The 25,511-nt window shown below is 34.9% G+C and overlaps 1 protein-coding gene across 4 annotated transcripts in view; it reads right to left on the bottom strand.

The window, feature by feature from the left end:
- PRKG1 (protein kinase cGMP-dependent 1) overlaps nucleotides 1–25,511 on the bottom strand; it is a 1,321,998-nt gene that overhangs the window by 41,068 nt on the left and 1,255,419 nt on the right. For all 4 annotated transcript variants that reach the window (XM_054503395.2, XM_054503394.2, XM_063669971.1 and 1 more), the window contains one exon: nucleotides 17,195–17,291. In XM_054503395.2, the coding sequence (XP_054359370.1) occupies nucleotides 17,195–17,291 (97 nt within the window). The remainder of the gene's footprint in view (nucleotides 1–17,194; nucleotides 17,292–25,511) is intronic.

The following is a 25,511-nucleotide window of genomic DNA, read 5'->3' on the forward strand; positions in this document are numbered from 1 at the left end:
ACGATTCCTATCTTTCCCAAGGTCACAGAGCTATCAAGTGGCAGAAATGGATTCATGTTCAGGTCTTTTTTGGCCCAAGCTATTTCCAGTATATGCTGCTTCCCTTCAGCTGAATACAAAACCAATTAAGTGCACAGTGATTGATACTTTGCAAATCAGAGTTTAATGGAATCGACTAACTCATGGACTGTGAGATAAACTGAACAATATTTCTATTACCTTTAAGCTTAACTTATGCTAGGCATGTGATTTGGGGGAACAGCCAAAGCCTCACTGACATTTTCCTAGGCACTTCCAGGGACCTCCATGTGTTAGGGGTTTGAGATACCTGATTGCTTGAATACTGCAAGGAGAAGCCAAGTGGGGTAGAAAGAGGATGATGAGAGCTGGTGGGTGGCAGATGTCATAAGAGATAGGTAAAAGCTACAGAAAGCTACAGGAATTCTTGGGAGTCAGGCTTACTAGTTGCCAATTTAAAAAGCATTAATTACAAAAAGTTTATAGAACTATACTGCTAACCTACTGAGGCTTTCTGCTTTGCCTTTACTTTGCATGGAAGCAGTCCTTGGGTCTAGAATCATCTTCCTTCTTTGCACTCTGTACAAGATCTCATGAGCTCCTTAGAGCAGGGCCCTTAGAATCTCCACTTCCAATTTAAACCAGAATGCTACAAGACTCACAGAACTCAGGATCCTAACCAGAAAGTCGGGGTACCTGAGGACCACTGGTGTGAGCTAACTCAACAGAGACGGTGGAGAATGTTGAAGTTAATTATTTGCATAAAGTCCAAGTAACATATTCATCAGAAATCTTCTGATAAACCAACAACTTCCCAAAGATCATTCAAGAATGTTCAATTTAACATTGTTTCTAATGGAAAAATTTAGAAACAATCTAAATTTCTAGCAAGAGGAGGAGCTTGAAAAATAAATTATGGTACATCCATGCAATGCAACTGTAAAAATGATGACTTAGAATTATATTTAACATTACAGAAAAATAACCGAGACATATATATGAATAAAAGATACTGATTACAAGACAGCATACATTTTATGATCTCACAGTGTGTTTGTATGTTAGTGTGTATATATACATGCATATATATATACACACACACATCTATTTGTGAAATAAATGTATGAAGAGACAATCAGAAATGTGTTCATCAATACGTTAACAATGATTTTTCCTTAGGGAGATTTTTAGTTGATTTTTACTTCTTTTTACTTTTTGAATTGCTTAACTTTTGAACAGTCATCATATCCTGTTTTTACAATGAGTAAAAGTAAAACTCTCATCATGAAAAAACTTGCAAGTCTCTTTTAAATTGTAATAGCTATTTATTATTATTGTCTGAATCTTTCTAATTGATTCTGTTTCAACTAGAATTCCATAAATGCAAAGATATTGAGAAACTGTACAGAGCATAACAACCTATTGAGGTCTGGGGCTGAACCGCACGATTACCTTCTTACAGGGCTGGCCACAAAAATTTTTTTCAATGTAAACTCTGAGTCAGTTATAGCAATTTGTATTTGTTGAGCCTAAGATACTATGTTTTATTATAAAAATATTTTAACAAACCTAATCCATGATGAATTGTAAGGTGACATTTAGTTTGCTTTTTATTTTTCCTGTTGTCCAAATTAATTATACAAAGTCCACTTGTGTCCATTTAAGATAATGATGATGATGATGATGATGATGATGATGATGATGATGTTGATGATTTTTTAGCAAGTTGGTTAGAGCTATGAAATTACTTTGGAGTATGGAAAGAGATCAGCCAGCAAAAGAGGAGAACAGGAGTGCATATTTTTCTTCTGCCTCTCGCCAAGGACTAGCCTAGATAGTTATGCATGTTCCTCAGATTTGTCTTCCTTTGAAGACTGTCCTAATCTCCTATGTGTACAGGCTAATGCACTGGTTGAGAGTGTGACTAGTGTGATATTTGACTAATTTTTTTTCAATCTCAACCTTTTTTTTTTTGCTTGTTCTCTTGGACAAATTACTCAAACTCTCTCTGCTTTCATGTCCTCATCTATCATATGGGGATATCCTGATAGATTACCTGTAAAAACTAAATAAAAGTGTTATGTATCAAACAAAGTGTTTTCTTTGTTCCGACTGCAACCCACCTAAGTGCTAACAAGTAGATGAATAACGATTTGAGAAGCTACTTCTATAATATTGTGGATGCTATAAAAAGGAATGAGATCATGTGCTTTGCAGGGACATGGATGGAGCTGGAGGCCATTATCCTCAGCACACTAATGCAGGAACAGAAAACCAAACAGCGCATGTTCTCACTTATAGGTGGGAGCTGAATAATGAGAACACATGGACACAGGGAGAGGAACAACACACACTGGGGCCTGTCGGGGGAGAGCTGGGGGTGTTGGCAGAGAGCATCAGGAGAAATAGCTAATGCATGCTGGCTTAATGCCAGGCGATGGGTTGATAGGTGCAGCAAACCATCATGGTACATGTTTACCTATGTAACAAACATGTACATCCTGCACATGTTATTCCAGAACTTAAAAAAAGGTTTACAATAATAATAATAATAATAAAGCATTAATATTGGTTCATTAATTAAATGTACCATACTAACGTAAGTTGTCAATAATAGGGGTAATTGGGTTCAGCGTATATAGGAATTTTCTGTACTATCTTCACATTTTTCTGTAATTATATAACTGTTCTCAAAAAACAAAGATTATGGATGCTTATACCACACTGGTTTTACTCTCAAAATTCCTAAAAAGGGAAAATGAACAAGAAACTTTCAATACTCAAGATCTTCATTTTATTTGTGGGGTGGGGGGAGGGGGGAGGGATAGCATTAGGAGATATAACTAATGCTAAATGGCGAGTTAATGGGTGCAGCACACCAGCATGGCACATGTATACATATGTAACTAACCTGCACATTGTGCACATGTACCCTAAAATCCAAAGTATAATAATAATTTAAAAAAAAAAGAAATGCTATGTGCTATATTAGAAATTAGAATCGGTAAATGTTTCATTTACAGTACATTGTTACTTCAGTATGAAGTATTATATTGACATTTGAATGAATGTATACTTGGGCCAAGTAGATCTTAAGGGAATTTTTGACAAAGATTTTGACAAGTTCTTAACTATCTGGCTATAGCTGATGTCTGCATAATACTGGCCTGAAAATGAGAGGTGATGTCATCAGCATTTTAAAGAGCTCTGAAGATGCATTTGCTGGTTGTATTTAAATAGAATACATGCTTCCTTTCTACCTAGGGTACCTGGTTGCCTTAAAAAGGCTTGTTTCCTACTGGACCCAATTTTTTGCCCTTATCGGGAAGGAAGATTATGATCAAGGCAAGGTTAAAACTGGCTCAGTACCACTGGCTGTGAGTTGGTCCTTAGAATTTGTATCTATTCATTCATTTAACCTTGTTATTAAGAGCTCATAGCTTATTTTGCACTGTCAATATCTTAATTATTTTGGAAGAAAATTACTTCCTGAACTACACTGTAATTGAAATGATTTCTTAAATTCAAGGCTTAAACTGTCAATGTCACATGACTCATTATTATGCAAAAGTCTCATATGAAGTGGTTCAAATTACATTTCCATGCACAGCAGGAGAAGGGTACTCCCTTCATGCTCTACCTTAGGTAAACTGATGCTACAGAACAATGGTGATGAAGGGAGCTAAGGCAAACATAAACCTGGGACCTAATTCTGGATCTTTCACTAATAAGTCATATAATCTCACTGGGCTTCAGACCACTTTTCAGAAAATAAAGGGCAAAACTATATTATCTTTAAAAATTCATTTCAGCTAGAGAATTCTAAACATCTGCAATTTGATGTAATATGCATTTTTAAAGCATGTTAATTATATTTAACCTTATAGAAACGGCCCAACAAACATGTGGCAATATCTTGGGAAGAAGGAAAAGGGGAAATACTCCAAGTAACACAAAGGTCGCTTAAGGAAACATGATGGTCCTCTCTGAAAGTATGACCTTGACTTTACATTTATGTTCATATTCTCTTCGGGGGTGGGGGTTTTATTTTCTGTCCTCTCAACCCCAACATATGAAGGGATTGGTTTCTGTTATATTCTCTGCGTTGCTAACTTTCAAAGTACACACACTGGAAAAAAGTAGCAGTAGCTTTCTCAGGAAGAGCATTAAAACAGGCTTCAAGGCATAAGGGAATCCAGGCAGAGTCACCGTAATTGTAATAGCTGCAAAATAGGAATGGCAAATATTTTTTCTAAATAAAATAGCACAAAATTTTAATCAGGAAATCTATATTATTTGGTGAAGTATAAAGCCATTTTTTAGTTTTGGCTCTCTTTAACCTGGGAGAAAAAGGCTTTGTAAGTAATCCAGAAATAATTTGGCAAGGTCTATGATTTTATGTTTAAGTAACCCACATTTAATATAAATTGAGATAACTTAAGGAATTTATGACAAGTGCTGTAGTGAAATGTTCTACAAAGGAAGAAAAGAAGAAAAAAAAAAAAGCTGGAGGGGAAGGGGAAGGAGAGAGAAAGCCCTACACTGAGAGACTGTGAGTATCTTATCCTATTAGATTAACCGTGCCAAAGGGCAGGTTCACCAAAATCAGCCAAAGGCCTATAATAAAACATCAACAATAAGAACATCAGTAAACAAACCACTAGACTCTCTATAAATGCATAAGCACTATGTTCCACCTCCATCATTTCTCAATATTCCCCTGTTGCCAGAAAGCTCTTCACAGCCCTGTAAGACACTGGCCTTAGATTCTATGTTCAGAAAGCGATGTAAACATCCTGTTCTGCAGCAGTGGAGTATAATAACAAAGCTGAAGCAGGGTGTGCAGAAGCCATAAAACTGCCATAAAATTCAACAGGAAAAAAGGCATGAAGTTACTGTACATTAAATAACTGGGTATTTAGATTATTGAACTAGATCATACATGTAGAAAATAAAAAGATTTAGTATAACACAAAATTTTAGCATTTGAATATCTGTACCAGAAAAGGTAAATCTTGAGAGACAGAAAGTAGATGAGAGGCCAGGTGTGGTGGCTTACACCTGTAATGCCAGCACTTTGGGAGGCTGAGGTGAGCCCATCACTTGAGCTCACAAGTTTGAGACCAGCCATGGGCAACATGGCCATGTCTCTACAAAAAATACAAAAATTAGTCAGGCACGGTGGTGCATGCCTGTAGTCCCAGCTACTTCGGAGGCTGACGTGGGAGATTGCTTGAGCCTCCAAGCTCAAGCTGCAGTGAGCCAAGATCATGCCACTGCACTCCAGCCTGGGTGACAGAGCAAGACCCTGTCTCAAAAAAAAAATACCTAGAGATTGGAATGGAGAGTATTTCTAAATGGGCACAAGGGTTCTTATTGCGGTGGTAGGAATGTTCTAAAGCTGGGTTATATACAATTCTAAAAATCACTGAATTATACCCTTAAAATGGGAAAGTTTTATGGTATGTAAATTATACCTCAATGAAGTTGTTAAAGAATTTTTAAAAAGAGAGAACTCATAATTTCTTGAATCTACAACTTCTAGTTCTGTATTGATTTGTCAGGTAGCTACATGTTTCATTTACATTTTAAGGAATTTAATGTCAAAAATGTATTTCTCTATGCTTACTATTTCACTTACAATAAAAGTTCGCCAGTTAGCCAAAAACTAGATTTCTAAACTCTAATTTTTGTTAAACATTGACACATTTTTAAAAAGTCATTTTTAATGACTTAACTACTTGTTTATTGAAAAACCTAAATTTAAAAGTCTTATTTTTTAAAAAATTAGGATCACGAATAAATTTAAACAAAATGTACATAATTAACACAAAGTTCTTTAAAACTTATCTTGTCAAAATAATAGGTACAGTCGGCTTTCTGCATCTGTGGGTTCTGCATCCACATTCAAACAACCAAGGGTTGAAAATACTCAGAAAACAAAAATGGATGGTTGTATTTGAGGTGAACATATATAGACATTTTTCTTGTCATTATTCCCTAAACAATACAGTATAACAGCTACTTACATAACATTTGCATTGTATTAGGTATTGTAAATAAACTAGGGATGATTTAAAATATAGGAGAGAATGTGTGTATATGCAAATGCTATGCCATATTATATTAGGGACTTAAGCATCTGTAAATTTTGATATCCGCAGCAGGAAGAGGTGTTGGTGAGGACAGGTCCTAGAACCAATCCCCCATGGATACTGGGGATCGGAAGGTTAAAATATTGTAATAATAAGCCAACTGTGGTTGTATGCAAGTCCATATGACATCCTAAAGCCTTATTTTCCTTACTTACGAGAATAAAACCAGACCAAGTGGGGTGGCTCACGCCTGTAATCCCAGCACTTTGGGAGGCCGAGGCGGGCAGATCATTTGAGGTCAGGAGTTCAAGACCAGCCTGGCCAACATGCTGAAACTTCATCTCTACCAAAAATATAAAAATTAGCCAGGCATGGCAGTGGGCGCCTGTAATCCCAGCTACTCAGGAGGCTGAGGCAGGAGAATTGCTTGAACTCAGGAGGTGGAGGTTGCAGTGAGCCAAGATTGTACCACTGTACTCCAGCCTGGGCAACAGAGCAAGACTCTATCTCAAAAACAAAAAACAAACAAACAAAAAAAAACCAGCTTCATATTATAGAAACAGATATTGTAAGTTCAAATCAGATAGTGTATGTGAAAATTCTTTAGAAATTAAAAAGTGTTATGTAAGAATGATCATTATTACTATGATTTCCAAGATATGATATCTTACTATTACAACTCATAATTAAATCTGTTTTTAAGTTAGTAGTCCCAATCAACTGAATGAAAACAGGACTAGGACAAATCTACCTGTTTAAATTTAAGGAAGTTTTACTTTCATAGTGAAAGAAAAAGCAATTTTATTACTCTGACTCAAATAACTTTTTGGACATGGCCAACTAAAGTGCCCACTTGTTCAGGAGAAGCCAGCTTACTACATTCTTAAAAGAAAACGAAATGCTTTAAGTGAACAGAAAGCTTCTATCCTACAAATCAGTGTTGGATTCACCTCAATGATGGATTATATTCTCCAACATTTCTCAACAACAACAATAACAAAAAATACTAGTTCTATTATTAACCAGAGATCACAATAGCTTCTCTACTTCCTTCACTTTTCTCTGCACAATAACATCATATGATTTATTTTTTCCCCTTGGCCAATGTCTGAAATTTAAGAATGAACCATAGCGTTTGCCTTGTTTCATAGGATACATAAGAGAGAGGAATAAAAGGAACTTGTCACAGCCTGAGTGACACATGTTTGAATGAGGCATAGAGGCACAGCACTATTGTAGTGGTGACTCAACTTCATGATAAAGGCTTTATGCATCAAAGTTCCTATTCATAGATAGCGCCCCCCCTCCCCCCCATCACACACACACTCACACACACACAGAGTCAGGTATAACATTTTGAAAAGAAAGGAGGATAGAAAAGTAGCTTATTTTATATATATGCCTTTTCATTTGAATCCATCTGCCATTTGCACAACGGAAAGATAATCAAGAGAGGGTCTCTCTTCTTCTTGTCCTTGTTTTTCTTTCTTTGTTTACCTTAACCCCTCATCAAAATATCAGTAATCTTATTTGCTTTGTAACTTACCTTCAGACTAAAATCAATTCTACAGCTGGTGACCAGAAATATCAGGAAATATCTATCTTATTAAATTTAAATTTACCAAAAGACAAAAGTATTTTTGAAGAGGAGATAAGGTTTTTTTTTTCTATTTTTTAAAGACATTTAACTTTCAGTTTGGAGGGAAGTCAGAAAAAGAACCTAATACTTTTTTATTTTTAATTATACTGTGAACAAAGGGTTGGACAATTTTCTAGAAGTTACTTGCAAATCAAAGAACATTTATAATTTCCCTTATTAAGGAATTAGTATTCATCCATTTTCATTCAAAAGGCTACCTACATTGAGTGTCTTATCATTCCTTAAACATAACATTTATTTCCTACTGCTTTTATGCTCAATAAACTTTACTTCATTTTGCAGTGATTATTAAAAATGGCATTTACAGGATTTTATTACCTATAATACACTTTAAATTATTTTTTATCAACTAATCAAATATTTTTCATCCTCTACCCAATACTTTAATTTCTATGCATAATCTCACTTGCATAAGGAAATACTATGTGTATCGGTTTTGAAAACTTGTTTACATATTTTAAATTGAGCACATGAATAGCTCACATAAATTCAATTTATTCTAATACTTAAAGCACACATATAACCACGTAGGTGAAGTTGAATATTTATATTTCAATTCCTTTCATTTATTGACTCTGAAAATCTAAAATGAGTTGAAATGAAACAGAGAGGATCACATACTGTGAAATTCAACTCTTTTTCTGACGTGGCCCAATTAACTCATGAAAGGTTTTGCATTGCAGTTATACTTTTGAAATATAGGGATGAATGACTTTAAAATTTTTTTAAACTGTTACATACTGGAAAACTTTAATTAAATGGCTGATAATCAGATCTTAATGTCTTATTACATGCTATCCTCAAACTGTGTCCCTCTGATGTTACAAAAAGGCTAACAATACAATTCATCCATGTAGCTGAAAACCACTTGTACCCCCTAAAGCTATTACAATTTAAAATATTTTTTTAAAATACTGAAAAAGTGCTGGGAAACAGGGCTTGGGGAATGGGAATGAGGGTGGGGAGGACAGGGTTGGAAGGATGTAGGGGAGAACCTGCCAACCATTGAAAGATTCAATGAATCTTTCAATAATAAGGCAAAATAAAGACATTTTCAGATAAAAGTAAATTAAGGAAAAAAGAAAAAGGAAAAGATAACTTCTTCCCCCATACAATTCTTGTATTTCACATTTATGTTGTGTTTCAGATTTTCACAAATACAAAAGGACATCAACTGTAGCTAAGTAAGTTCAATAAGAATTTACTGGATTTTGCCTATGCCAGTTTACTTTAGGGAAAACAGTCACATTAAAAATTTAAATTGCTTTGTTTGTGCAGATGTGGCATCCAAGGTCATAGTGATGACTAGGCAGTGGCTCTCCTTTGTTTAACTTATTTGTTTGAACTTCTTTTGGGTAGTGATGATCTCCCCACTGTCAGTGTGAACGTGAAAGGCAGTGGGCTGGAGCTAGGGACCAAGAACAAACTACCTGGCCCACAAAAGCTCCTGACTTCATAGCTCAATGTTCAAGCTAATATGTTGTATATGTCAATGACAATGGGGAATACTGAGGGACCAAGTACTAATTAGCAACAAATTAAATATATGCAATTGATGAGATATATTGAAACATGCAGAATTACCTGTTTCATATTTTTTCCAGAAAGCAAGATAAATTACTTCATTTTATTTAAAAAGACATGACTATTTTCTACATAACTAAGACACACAAAGGGACTATTTCTCCCTCTCATGGAAGGAATGCCTCTTTGAAAGTGTTTACATGAAATTTTCAGGAATGCAGACTGCACTGTGGTACAAAATAACGTACTTTTGTCAGAAGAGAAATTATGATGTCTATTTCTGGGAGCAGCGCCACCTAAAAATAGCTTGTCTAGTCACCTTATAGTGCATTCTTTCATGTCATAGATAGAAGTTCAGAGCAGAGTCTGTCTTTATATGCTTCCATTACTTAATGTCTTAACAACTCTTTTTTTTTTTTTTTGGCAAGTCTAATCTTTTTAAAGAATATAATACGATCATACTCTACTGATCAGCTATCTAATATTTCTCTCTGCTCCCCCCACAGTAATTCACTCTAGTCTGGTCACTTGCTTTGGTGTCCTGTGACAACATGTGGCCTTTTATGTTGTAACCCTTGCCTGGAATGGCCTTTTCCCAGAATGGCCTTTCGCCATCTGTTCATTTAAATCCCAACCTATTCTCCACCGCCTGGCTTCAATTCTGTATATCTTCCCAGGCCCTCTTCTACTCCATCAATTTCAAATGACCTCTCTCCTGATGAAACACTAAGAACACTTCTGCATAATTTTTAATTTAACACAATAGCATAATATTTTGTTTGCTACTTTTCAAATATGTTAATCTTATCTTCTTTCTTAGGAGGAGGCAGAAATTCCTTGAGGGCAGGAATCATGTCAGATATTTTTATATCCCACAAATATTTTGGATTTTTTTAAACAGATGATTTTTGCCTAATGTGATGTACCCATTATTAAGCTTCTAGTTAAAAAATCAGTAATTCTGGGCAATAACAACAGCTCTTTCAATGACTAAGTGGCCTTAAACCACATATATACATTATTCTTGTCTTCTTTCCTGTAAAATGTGGATCATGTCTCATGTTCTCCTCACAGAGTAGCTATAAGGGCAAAATTATACAATGAACATGAAAGTAATTTGAAGATTATAAAGTAGGGTTCAAATGAAAGGTTATTTTATTAAAGAAATAATATTTCTTGGATTAAAGAAATAATATTTATGTCATAGAAAACAAAAAAGGCAAGTATGACCAAAATATTAACTTTTGTAAGAGCTGTTTTATCACCAATTATCTTAAGCTTTGGAAAGACATGTCCAGTGCATTCCAAATTTATAGTGATCATTCTAAAATCATATGCAGGTTTAGAGGAGAAACTATTAACATTTTATCTTGTGGTAGGATACCAACTTCAACTACTTGTAATAAAAAATAGGCATTTCAATTGATTGCTAATATATAAAATTTCTATAATTTCACAAGATGGGTTAGAAAGTAACTTATATTTGTTTTCATTCATGTAATCTAAATTTTATTATAATTATCAATGTACAAAAGAAATTTATTCTACAATAATGAGATGAAGTAATGCTTATCTTACTTTATTTGCATATGCCAAAGTAGAGATAAGCTTTACTACTTGTAATTTCTGCAGTGAAACTGTCATGTGCAATTTAGCAGTTGCAGTATATTGTTACTACACCTACTGATGCTCAATTAATGTTTATTAGATCGGATTTTCATTAGCTATCTGAAGAACTTATTTTCTGAGAAATGAATGCTATTTATTACAGTTCATAATTTTTGTCCGTTTTTATTCTTTTGAAGAATAAACATAACATGAGAATTACATATTTAATAATAAACCACATAGAGTACTACTAAAGAAGAGGCTGTGTTAAAATGAAGCAAACTTTCAGTTTCAACCAGTATTGAGTCCTTACTCACTTTAGTCACAGAGGACACAAGGCCTTAGGGCAGCAGGGTTTCCCCAGGTGTCCAATGTAGCATAAATCACCGTGGGTACACATGGCAATGCTGCCCAAAGATCTCCATGGCTATTCTGTTTCATTGCTGTGCGGCTTGGCAGTAGGAAGCTCTTGAAATGTTTTCATCTTACATGGGGTTTCCCTTTGGAGTTAAGTTGCTCACCTTTCGCAATAAGACCCTGCTGACTGAGCAATGGGTTTATCACCTAACTTCTTGCTTAATCACCTCTTAGTTTCTATTTTTTTTTCAGTTGGTTTACACAGCACTCCAAGCCTGCTTGCTTGTTTTTATAGTGCCAAGGCAGCTGGCAAAAATGCTGTGAGAGTGGTATGGATGTCATGAACAGACACACACCCTGTGAAATACACGTGCCTGTCTTAGCATAAATTGGTTCTCGAAACTACCACATTTTCTTTTCCTGGGCAATCCAGTTATGTGGTTTAGAAACTGAACTGCAGCAGACAAGGAATGAGAGGTAACTTTTGTATTCAACTTGCCAAGAGCCAGGTCTTTATTATGCGCAATTAAGGTGCCATGGGTTAAGAAGGCTGGAGAGGAACTAGATATGATTCAGCAGTTTGCACTGAAAATGATTTCCCATTGAGAGGTTAAGAGGTGGGGCTTCACAATTTAGAAGTGAAATGGATAAATAAAAGCAGGCTACTTCAGGGGCACACAGGTTCAGCATAAGGGATATTGAAAATTGTTTCCCATCTCCTCTCATGACAGATCAGAAAGTTAAGAGCTTTAGTGGTCTGGAGAAATTTAATAGAGGTTATCACTGAAGGTCATTTGAAGACCTCTGGCTCTTACTAATACTGGAATAATGGTTGCACTCTCAGGCCTTGGCCTAGCAATGGAAAAGAAAAGAGTAAAATACTTTCATTCTCTTCCTTTTCTATGCATATAGGTGGAAGTGATAATTAAAAAGAACTATCATTAGCATGTTTTAATAATAATAGCAACAATAACAAAATTAACACCATTTACTGACCTATGATGTGTGAGACACTATTTTGAGGGCTTTAACTCGTTTAATCTTCACAACCTTGTGAGGTACATATCCTGTTATTATCATCATTTCAGAGACAAGAAAACCAAGGCTCAGAAAGTTTTAAGTAAATGACTAAGCATACACAATGGGTAATATCTGAATCCAGAAAGCCTAATTCTAGAGCTCTAGCTTCTAGCTACCATGTTACACTGACGGATTTTTTTTCTCCGCAGATATTTTGCCACTAAAATAGGAGCAGAAAAAGATTTAGAGAAAGGGGAGCCTCTGAGGATTTAACAAAAAAGAGAAGCACACAGCAGACAATTACTACATCTATTCTAGATTTAGTTCTAATTCAGGTTCTTGAGTTCCAGATGAATTTTTTTAAAGCAAAGGTGTACATATGACAATGAAGTAACACTTGTTTGATTTGGGGGTGGTTGTTGATGGTGGTGGTAAGATTCCAAATATTTTTAAAACCCAGAATGGCAGAAAAAGCTTCTAGTTAAAAAATCAGTAATTCTGGGCAATAACAACAGCTCTTTCAAAGACTAAGTGGCCTTAAACCACATATATACATTATTCTTGTCTTCTTTCCTGTAAAATGTGGATCATGTCTCATGTTCTCCTCACAGAGTGGCTATAAGGGCAAAATTATACAATGAACATGAAAGTAATTTGAAGATTATAAAGTAGGGTTCAAATGAAAGGTTATTTTATTAAAGAAATAATATTAATTTATTAATAAACATTTGTTTCTTCAATAGTTTCATTTTACTAAGTATGTTCCATAATGCATCAGGTTACTTATGTTGATGCCTTAACTCTCCCTCTGCCTCAGAAATGCTATCTCCTGCAAGACGTCTTGTTCCTCCACACACTGAACCCCTACTGATCATGCTTTCTTATGAGTTTATTAGTTTACATGATTGCCCCTCCCAGTAGACTGTGAGTCTCTAGAGCTAAGAACTATTCTATTTATTAAATGTTTTATCTTCAATCATAGAGCTCACTACATATATACATAATAACTGATGTAGAAAGAATATAATCCAAAAAGACAGAGGTTATGTTTATGTTATATTTGTTCCTGTGCTTTATCCAAGTTTGCCGCTCTGGTATAGGAGACATTTGGATTGCTAAATAAACAGATTAAATATCTAATATTTAAAGCACCAACTACATATTATTGGCATATTAAAAAATCAGTTTGTCTTTGACTTGTACAAATCTATTCTGAAAAGCAGGTGCCTTTGTCACAAGGACAAAAGTAGAGTAAATTGAGAATATGACTATAAGGCAATGGGACTAATTTTCACTTGTAATTTGTAAAATCAACCTCCTTATTTTACAGTCATACTTTGTAAATGAAGACGATTACCTAGATGACTTGCAGCAGTGCTTAGAGCTTTAACGAATAAGTCATATATAAAAAGAGAGCTGAGATCTTTTGCTGAAAGTGATACTATAAATGGAATGTGTTCTCCTAGAAGACATACTGTAAACAGACAGTAACTGAACACATTAGAAAGACCATTCTTAAAAATAAAGAACATAGGCAGAAAATATGGCATATGCCAGAAAACAGAAAGGAAAGCAGTCCAAATGACTGCCCAGAGGAAATGGTTGTGAACAAGACACTGTCTGATATTAAACAAGTGAAAGTCAGTTATGCTGAGAGTATTTAGGAAGAGATTGAATAGCTTAAGACTACAATTCCTATGCATAAAAGATCTTCACTTTAAGCTTCTGGACTCTTTACTGAACACATTTAAGTTTCTTATTATGTGGCAAAATTATGTACTCACCTCCAAAAATTGATAATAAACTCTTTATAAATTCTCCTGTAGAAAAATACTTCTGCATCTACATTTATCTAAATTGACATGAATGATAAAAATTAAGAAATGCTAAAAAGTCTGTGAAGGGTGTAACTACCTTCACACACAAACATAATCTGTATGTCAAACAGTGATGAGAAAACTACATTCTTAACTTCACTCTAACAGGAAATGAAGTTCAAAAATTCAAATTTCTAAATTCTTTATACTCCACTGGAGGGTTTATAATTTTATAATCTTATTTCCGGTAAATTTTAAAAAATACTATTTTAAAATTAAAGTGTAACTTATGGTATTATCTTGAAATGTCATTTACCTGCTCAACATTACTGCTAAGCTAAGATTCTAAGTATTATATACTTTGTATTAACATGTTGAGCACTGTGTACATAAATATGAAATGAACTTATATGAAGATTTATTGCTTAGATATTGCTTCAATAGCAACTTTATAATATTGACAAGATTATCTTGCATGCGTCATTCTCAGAGGAGAGTGAAAACTTCTGTAATCACAAAAGAACTGGTCTCTGCCTACATCTTACTCCTAACTCTGATGGTACACTGTTATCCTTATGGTGATTCATTATATTCCACGACAATGTTATGTACAATTACGGGCAAAGTGATGAGGCCAAACTCCCAATTCCAGCATCATTGAATGTATGTAAAAGATGAACAATCACAGATAATATTTTAATACCCCAAAAGTAATATTATCAGGCAATTAGTAAGTGGTAAGAATTGGGAAAATAAGGTATTAGTGATCACTTAAATGGCTGGTCCACACTGAATACTGAAGACAATATAGGCATTCTGATTGTCCTACAGTGTGTTGTGGATGTACAAGACAACAAAAGCTGATGTGGCCTTAAAAGGTTAAGGACATGCACTCCGTCCCAATGTAGAAGTTGTACCCAATGATCCATTATGAATTTATCACTCATCAGTAATATCTACAGTTTTTGCAAAGTGGGCTATATTTCCAATCTCAATTAATTCTTAGGACTATGGTGTTCATTATCTGTAAACATCTGTCTAAAAGAGTAAAATATAATATCCATGAGAGGAAAATTAGGCTATCTGGTATTTCTCTGGGGATGGAGATTATATGTACATATATATGTATATACATAATATATATACTCAAACATGCACATGAATACACAGAAATGAGCATACACATGTGTGCACACACACGAGAGCACACATGCAAATTTTTGTTTTTAAACTAAGCTTTTATATGCCCACATTAAATTCTTCCCAATTTTGAGGCTAATCAAAATTTTGTTTGTACCTCCTCGTTTGCTTTTCAGAGGATTTTCTAGAAGATTTGCACTATCAGCTTGGTATTCAATTCTTTAGCTTGAAATGATTTCAGTGCCTGTAAGTTATTTTCAGTATTTCAAAAATCTTAAGTAAATTCCTATATTTCATGAAATATCTCACTGGTAACTTCAAAGATCACCATTTAAGTTATCAAACTTATAAGAGTTCACAAAGTTGTAACGCTGATTTTTTTTTTTGTCAACAAAAATAGTTTTATTGTCCCTCATCTTTAAAAAATATTTAAGGACCTATAACAGTCCTACAATCACTGTCTGAGAAATTCTGTCCCTAATACTGCTTCATTTCGAGACTGTTTTAGAAATACACAACTGTATAAACACAGCAGAAAATAAATCCTGCATGGCAGGGAGCTCTGTCCTCTTTCCTGCCTGTATGTCCCAACACCTCCAAATCAAAGCAGTTCTTGTATAATGCTGTTAATGAATCTTTATTAGCTATACAGACAATTATAATTTGCCACAAAACCAAAGTTCTTAAAAAATAAATCCATGGCTGCATTAATTGGTAGGGTTCAGAAAAGCAAGAGGTTTGTCTAGAACCTTACTTGTTTTTGTTTTTTTTTTTCTCCCAGAACTGAAAATACTCATATTGTCAAAGGCACACTATGGACTTTCAAGTCACAGGTGATATTACTACAGTATCTCCAACAAGTGTTAAGGGAAGCATAATACTAATTCAGTGAGACATATGGCTCTAAAACCTTCTCATCTAATATTTAAGTAAATAACATCTTTCTACCTGTTCAAGTCAGAAATTCCAACTGCAATACAAATAGACAAATATAAAAATAGTGCTGGGTCAATGTACTTTTAAGGAAGGGGATTTCTCCTGACCCCTGATGGCAACGGTAACTGTTTACTGCACTGTACACAGTCTCAGGGAGTTCCTCACATACTGTACTGGTGTCTGATATCAGGAACTCCTCTATGTTCAGCAGAGAGGTGGAAATCAATCTGCATTCTCAATTAGGGTTTATAGCCACACCGTCTTGAAATGCAGTTAGTCGTACAAGTACATTTTTTTTCTAATTCTTGTGACAATATGTCAGTTTTTAAATTTATATTTCAAACAAATGCAAAATAGAGTAAGTTTTCATATTGTTTACACCACATTCATGCAATGTATTTAATGTATGAACTTGTACAAAGTGTCGTCATCATCTTCATGAATATATAGATGTATGTATATGTGTATACATATGTATACAGACTGTGTGTGTGAAATAAACTATACAAAATATCCAAACTGTTAGGACTAGAAATAGGTACTTGCAACTACAGAATCACAGAATTGCTACTACAACACCATTTACTTCATATATATCTCTTCGATTTCCCTTTATATGTATTTATATTTACATTTAAATTATTGTAATTGTTGTTAGGGTGCATAATTGTTAGTAAGCACCACTCAGAACTAAGAAAATAAAGATTATAGAAAATTAGTTGGGTAAAAAGTGCTTATTTACTCTTCTTTAAGTAAATGTGTTTACCTTACGCTTAATATGAAGAGGTTTTCTAAAAAGCAAGGCCTTATTTATTTTATTTTTAGTCGTTGACTGCATAATTTAGCCCACTTTGTTGCTAATTATGACATGTCTGCTGCAAAGTATTTGGAACTGATTTAGGAATAATGGTAATTAATGATGAAAGACAAAACAAGAGAAAAGAAAGAAATCTTAATCTGGGGAAAAAATTAAAAAGGAAGCAGAGGCGATCAAAAGCATTTAAAGAACAATCACCTACCAGTTCTACTCGTCCGAAACCTCCAACTCCAAGGGTATCAATGATGTTGAAATCAGACAGCTTCAGGTTGGCGAAGAAAGCCGCTTCAGCTTCATATCTGGATTTTTTGATGTGAAAAAATGGAAATTTCTTAGAGGTGCAAACACGGGTACCACGTACATCTGTACCAGAATGACATGACTGTGGAACAGGGTTTACCTGCGTACATTCCATCTTGCTTTTAGAGTTTGTGTTTTCTCACACTCATAATTTTTTGGTCCCAGTTGTGCAGAATAACATAAATTTGCACTTGTGTTTCAAAGTACCGTAGAAAAATGCAAAGTACCCACTGCATGCCAGTCAAGTGACTGATAAATCCAGTTATCAAATCAAAGTTACGTGGTGGTCTTTTTCTACGCGTCTTCTTGTGAACACGGATTGTTTGAGTTGTTCTTTTTTGGTTTTGTTTTAGATTTTTTGGTTTTGCTTGGTTTTGTTTTTGCCGTTCAGATTTTGGATGGCAGTTTCTCATCAGTTTCCCTTATCCACAGGCTGGCAGCGCCTCCTATAAATATTTATTAAAAGCGGCAAGATCACGGAGGTCTCTGGAGCGAAATCACAGCCAGGTTTTATGAAAACAGATCCGAGAAGCTGAGAACTGATGTACCAATGTCCGAAACGGATGATTTCGGAAGCATAGTCACATTCCTAAAAAGTGTCTTCCCTTCATTTTTGTGTACCCACTGACTTGTAGCCAATACTCTCAGCTAGCAATCTCAGTGTCTTTATGTTTGCAAGTTTCTTATATGAGTGGTGTGGAGAAGCATGGACTGCTCTTCCAAAAGTCTGACTATGCACACATGCAAACCTGACGCATGCAAGTGGCCAAAATAAGCTTCTCCTGATGAGACAAGTGAATATGAGCTGCTTAAAATATATCCTTGTCAAAGGCCCTGCTATTTTTAGAAAGGACAGGAAGGCATAAAGATGAAGATGATCTGCCCACTCATTAACGTCAGGTCAGGGAGTAATTCAGCTGTCTCAAAAATAAAGTATTTGAATAGCTATGCATAACCCATGACCTTCGGCTCAGCAACCCCTGATTCAGTATTACACTATAGATAGAAATGATAAATGCACTTGAGGTAATGATACTAACACAGCCTGTTTATGTATACTTTTGCACAGAATCAGCCACGGGCATGTTTAACATTAAGCTGTGTAACACGTTAGCTATTCCATTACAATCAAACACAAATTTAGACTCTCCACATGGGGGATTTGTGAAACAGCTTTCTAGGTAAGCTTTCCGCATTCTTCAATTTACAATCACATTTCTGGTTTTTTAACAAGTCAATTGTTGACAGGCTTCTCAGAGGGTAAAAACAACATTGTTTTCCATTATTGGCTAATTATGTGACATCAACTCCCTCCAACAAACTTTTATAAACAAGGCTGCTAGTCCATCCTAATGGTATTTGTAGACGTCTGTCATTAACTACACACTCAAGAGATCAACATAGTGATCCGGGAGATGGTTTACTAGAATGGAACAGAAGCAGCAAATGTGCATTTCTAGCATTCCAGCTGGCTTGCTACTTTTGGAAAATTAAAACTCCATCCCATTGAAAGGGCTAGCGGCAAAGTTGACTCACAACAGGTGCTGAAAAAAGACATCTGTTGAGATCAGACCCTGTGACTGTATGTGGTCAAGCATTTCCTGGCGGCCTGGATGATTAAATCCTTAATGAGATCGTTGTTGAATAATAATCCACGTGTTTGTTGGATTTAGAAATCTCAGGTGCAAACAGGGTGAACCTTGTTTTTCTCTTTTTTTTGTTGTTTTTTTTTGTTTTTTTTTAGACAGAGTCTTGCACTCCAGGCTGAGGCTAGAGTGCGGTGGTGCAATCTTGGCTCACTGCAACCTCCACTTCCCAGGTTTCAAGCTATTCTCGTGCCTCAGCCTCCCAAGTAGCTGGGATTACACGTGTGCACCACTACGCCCAGCTAACAAACAGGGTGAACTCCTTCAGACTATTTTGATACCATTTCATATATTCAAAGTATGGTGTTATTATTTGTAATCCTTGAAAGCACCCCCAAAATTCTTATTTTGGGGCCTTGTGAAATTAGGCTAGAAGTACACATAGACGAGTGGAGGGATTCTAGCCTTTTGTTGCACATTAGAGCTACCCGAGCATCTTTTAAAAACAATTAATTTAAGCCTTGCCATAGACCAAGTGAATGAGAAATTTGTGGAGGTGCTACCTAGACATCCCTACTTTTAAAAAGCCCCCAGGTGATTTTGATGCACAGTAAGAGTTAAAACCTATAGTTCTATACCTTCTGAAAGCCTCAGGAAGTTCCATAAGTCATACAAGATTTTTGGGGTGGATTAAAATGGCCCAGGAAATAAGTAGCTAACCAGTGAGTCTGAGGATGAGACATGTTGGCAAGATGTCTAAGACATCTTAGTTTGCTTAATATTTTATATGCATTTATTTTTCTTGTTGGATTATGTTGGGAGCAAGCCCCCAAAAATCTGGCCATAAACTGGCCCCAAGACTGGCCATAAACAAAATCTCTGCAGCACTGTAACATGTTCATAATGGCCCTAACGCCCTCACTGGAAGGTTGTGGGTTTATGGGAATGAGGGCCAGGAACACCTGGCCTGCCTAGGGCGGAAAACCGCTTAAAGGCATTCTTAAGCCACAAACAATAGCATGAGCGATTTACGCCTTAAAGGCATGTTCCTGCTGCATTTAACTAGCCCAACTTATTTCTTTAATTCGGCCCATCCCTTCGTTTCCCATAAGGGATACTTTTAATTAATTTAGTATCTATATAAACAATGCTAATGACTGGTTTGCTGTTAATAAATATGTGGGTAAATCTCTGTTCGGGGCTCTCAGCTCTGAAAGCTGTGAGACCCCTGATTTCCCACTTCACAACTCTATATTTCTGTGTGTGTGTCTTTAATTCCTCTAGCACCGCTGGGTTAGGGTCTCCCCGACCGAGCTGGTCTCGGCAGATTATTTTTAGAGACAAGAGTCACATCTTCACAGAGACTCTGCACACACTTTCACTTTTTGAATTAATAGTTGTTTTAACACGAAAATCACTGCATAATGAACCTTTATAAAGGGGCTAAGCTAGGGATATTTTAGATTTTTCAGATATTTAACTGTTTCTTGCCGTAACTGGGAGGGACATTTTCATTCTTTTTCTTTACTTGAGAATTATTTGAAGATAATTTGAATCAATTAATTATGTTCTGTTTTCTTTAGAATTGATAAAAGTTTAAGTGGGGAAGATGGTTAAATAAATGGTTAAGCAAATGCCTGTTATTTTATTAAACAACCTTCTTTTGCCTGAGGAGATAAATGTGCAACCCAAGTTCCTATCTAACTTATTACTGTGGGATACTGGGTCTGAGGAATTAGGCCCAGTTTCATGCAATTTTAAAATCCATTTGTGCAACAGTGTTTAGGGGAGGACAGTTGTCAAATGCTAGCAGAAATACTTTTAGTAAGAAATGCAGTTCCTGGTGTTTGGTTGCTTAAAATATAAAATAACATATAACACATTTTCTAATCATTCTTAATTTAGTTTGAGACAATGATTTTTTAAACAAATTATTATTGTTATTATTATTTTAGTATAGGGCAAAAGCTGTGAATCCTTTTCCCAGAAAAGTGCAAACACTGACATACCTGTTGTGCTTATACCTATAGGGAGCTTATGAAGCCATGAAGTAGGTTAACAACACACAATACAAATATACAACAAGATAATAAGTATGTTGTGTGAAGAAGGCAGAAGTAATACATCATTTCTCAAATATGTCTGATTATAAGATTCATCTGGGGCTATGGTGATTAGAAAGCACAGAGAAAAGCTAATCCTTATAGGCAATTCTTTTTTTTTTTTATTTTTTGAGACGGTGTTTCACTCTTGTTGCCCAGGCTGGAGTGCAATGGCATGATCTTGGCTCACTGCAACCTCTGCCTCCGGGATTCAAGCGATTCTCCTGCCTCAGCCTCCCGAGTAGCTGGGATTATAGGCATACGCCACCACGCATGGCTAATTTTGTATTTTTAGTAGAGATGGGGTTTCACCATGTTGGTCAGGCTGGTCTTGAACTCCTGACCTCAGGTGATCCGCCTGCCTCAGCCTCCCAAAGTGCTGGAATTACAGGTGTGAGCCACTGCACCCGGCCTATAGGGGACTCTTTAAATAATGAAATATTGAACTTTTATGAACTAAGGAGTAAAAAAGTTGATTTGATTTTCACCTTTTCATTTCTGTGTATACACCAAAGGAGGCTCTAAAAAATAAAAATGTAAAGTTGCAAGTATAAAAATGAGACCAAGATACATATGCATAGTTTAGAAACAAGAAAACAATAATAGAATAATCTCAGTCTCTTCCTCCCCTTTCCCATCTCTCTTTCTAAAATCACGTATCTGCACAGTATCATATTCACATCTCTTTGGAAAATATTTAATAGTCATTAGTTATTATATTTCCATTTCTTCCAATATTACCAGTCTCCACAAAACCAAGGAATAAGAATCAAGTGTCCCTTATTATTCACAATTGTTTTCCATTCTTGATGTAATACCCTTGAATCAATTCTGTCATTTTTTTAAATTAACAGAATCGGATGCTACACCTTATGACTGACCATTCTTATTAAGAACTAAACATCTCTCCCTGTGTATTGGAAACCAAATATAATGTTTCAACCCAGGACAAAATTTGTGAAACTCAAAATTTTACTTTCACCTTGCCATTCCAATAACAGAAGTAACTCAGCATTATTTTACAAAGCAGACAATATTATGTACCATTTAAAAGTAAAGTCCACATGCAAAAGGAACATAACTATAGTTCCAGATGGGTAATTCAGAGCCAACAGAACAAAAGGCAAATATAGCCCTATTAGTTTTAGCCCAGCTCATCCATAATCCAAATGAGCTACAGAAGTCTACTCTAAGTGCCTCCAATAAATAAATAAATAAATAAATAAATAAATAAATAGGTGTTAACATCTACTAATCCACATGCAAATCAGTTAGCCTGGCTTTGCCTGGACTCATCTGCTCTTCAGTATACTTTCATTTCCTGTTGAGTTTAGATCGATCAGTTCTTGGGGAAAACTATGAAAATAAAATGTTTTAGTAAACACACATGGACTGTCATGTATGACTGAGTTTATTTCTTATTCCATAATGGTAGTAGGTAAGATGAGATTCAGTAAGAACATCAAGGTCTACCCTGGATTTTAAAATGCTACAAGAGAGCATCCTGGCTTATCAAAAGCTCATGACTTGTGTTCCTGGTTCTGCTAGTGACTTTGTCCTTCCAACTCTGATTTCTTCAACGTCTTGGCCTTTCTGGGAATACTGAAAAATATACACTTAAGTAATAAGTATAAATTTAGTGGAAAAATCAAGTCAGAATCCTAGCTTACTTAAATGTTCAGATACATGCCCAGAAATCCTATTTTGTTTTTTATGTAACCAAAGAGCACTGCAATCTATAAATAATTATCTACAGAAACAGTTTGAAAAAGGAGTAAGAACATTGAGAAAGTGAGCCTTAAGCCCAAAATATACAGACCTGGTCTACGATACATCCAAGATATAATGCTGGCCATGTACTGAATGAACATTTGGTACACAGGATTTTATGTGATAATTGTTCCTGATTTAATAAAACTTAGTGTATTGACTAATCTGCAAGTCTGGAAAAGTAAATAAAAAGTTTTTTTTAATATTTTTAAATATATATATTTTTATATTTTTAATATTTTAAAATATTTTTAAATATATATTTAAAACATATTTTTAAAGTATTTTTTAAAAAGTATTATTTTTAAATAATATTTTATAATATTTAAATATATTTTTATATATTTTTAAATTATATTAATTTATTAATTAATTATTAAATATATTATTTAATATATAATAATAAATATTTTATTTACTTCTGTCAGAAGAATACCTATATATAGAGAAAGTAGCATTGAAAACTGAACCAATAGAAGATATTTTCACGTTTAAAAAGGAAGATGCGATTTGGGCTTAAACTACAGGGACTGTTGCCTCATTGTGCAACTTTTTGTGTACATGGAAAATGTTACAAGATACATGTCCTTATTCCCTCGATTTTCAAATGTTTGAAATTAAACAAGCTTAGACACTAAAATAAAAATGGGTAGACTCTATAATCAAGTCATCAATCATCTCTTATTAATTTAATTGCTATACAAAGAGTCTTATTGACAACTAAGCTTTGAAGGCAGAATCTTTTGACTTCATCGGAAAACAAAAAGAACCATCTTAGTGTTTGTTTGTATGGGGAGTTATTTTCTGCTAAATCATGTTTTCAAATTAAAAAATTTTCTAAAGTACCTATTACTATAAAGTTTTAAAAAAATCTCTTCAAACAAGAAAACTTCTAAAATTCTAAGCAAAAAGGGCCAATTTCTAATGTATTCTTGTTGTACAGCATCTAGGTGTAATCATCATCCTTTTAGCAGTGGAAGGAATAACTTAAAGAAACAGAAAGTGTAAAAGTAATTTAATGAATCTAAAGTATTTCATTATATCAATTTACTCTGGAAAATATAATCTCTTCTTCAGGGAATTTGAGATAACGTTAGTTTGCTCCTGCTGTTTCCAAAATTGTCGTTTTCAGAAATAGACTTTTCCTTTGAGCACTCTAGTCATGAAATAGTTCCACTTATTTTTCAAATACATTTTCTTGAGGAGCTATAGCCAACAGGAATATACAGGAAAATTGCATTTCATATATCTGCTGCATAATAAGAATGATAGTAATGCAAATATTCTGTATTTAGAAAGCACCTTTCTTCCACGACTTTAAAATCTCTCTTATTTAATTTATCCTGGCTGATTCTTTGCGAAGGTAAGATAACAAATACTTTTACTTCTATTTTGCACCTGGGTAAACCAGCTGCTGCTAAGTGATTTCTTTCAATAATTAAACACTGGCAAAATTAGGACCTTGGGCATGTTTCACATCATAGCATATTCATGCTTATTCCAAATAAATAATTTTCCTTTTAAACATGATAGCAGAGAGTCACCATTTTAAAGATGTTTTTATCCCAAAATCTTAAAATACCAACACACTTCAAAACAGTGCACCTCATCTAGTTTAACCTCCACATTACTTTTTTTTAAATAAAGGAACTAATCTGGAGATGTTAAATGACTTTAGCTAAGGTCATAAAGACCTAGGCATAGAAGACTGCCATTCTGACTTCTGGTCTGTAATAATTTTTACTATCTGATTCTATGTGCAGTTTTTATAATGTCCTTATATTTGAAAAACAAAGGCAAATATAAAAGTTATAAAATATATTTGAGTAATATGTTCTTTTACTACACATTTCAGTCTAGAACAATTTTGGCCTCCCTATAGCTAAGCACTTACGTGTCCTTGCCTACAATGTGGTTCCTGCCTGTGTGTGTTCCAATAAAATTAAAGGCCAAAAATGAAAGTCCACAGGTACTCAAAAGAGATGTTTTAAAAATTCAACTATCAGAGCAGCATTTGTAAAAGATGAATGAGAATATGCTACCCATTGTCAGCTTTAAATGTATTGGCAAATATTCATTTTAAATAATTAATCTTGAAATTTTTTTACAGTTTGAAATACATTTTTCTTTTCTTTTTTCCTCCTCCCCCTCCCCCTCCCCCTCCTCCTCTTCCTCCTTCTTCTTTTTTTGAGACTGAGTCTCTGTCACTCAGGCTGCAGTGCAGTGGTGTGATCTGGACTCACTGTAACCTCTACCTCTTGGGTTCAAGTGAGTCTCCTGCCTCAGCCTCCTGAGTAACTGGGACTACAGGCACATGCCACCATACCCAGCTAATTTTTGTGTTGTTGTAGAGACAGGGTTTCACCATATTGGCCAGGATGGTCTCCAACTCCTGAACTCAAGTGATCCGCCCACCTTGGCCTCCTAAAGTGTTGGGATTACAGGTGTGAGCCACCCTGCCTGGCCAAATTTTTCTTTTTCTAAAAAAGGTCCATGAATAAAGAACTGGCAAGAAAAGAATTCAAGGTTTTCTCCCTTTTGGTATACGTTACTTTAACAGAATCATTGGCCATAATAAAAAGTTCATTTATTAAGTTATTTAGTGACAATTCTTTATTGCTTTACAGAATATAAATAATCTCATGTATGTATTCAAACAAAAATGCGTGAAGTTCTCAACTTTATTCATGCCAGAATAGATATTTCCTTTATATAAATGCATAGCCATTAGAAGCTGGGGTCTGAGGAAATCCTCTCTCAT

This window comes from Pongo pygmaeus, chromosome 8 (genome assembly GCF_028885625.2).
Source record: "Pongo pygmaeus isolate AG05252 chromosome 8, NHGRI_mPonPyg2-v2.0_pri, whole genome shotgun sequence".
Taxonomy (NCBI): domain Eukaryota; kingdom Metazoa; phylum Chordata; class Mammalia; order Primates; family Hominidae; genus Pongo; species Pongo pygmaeus.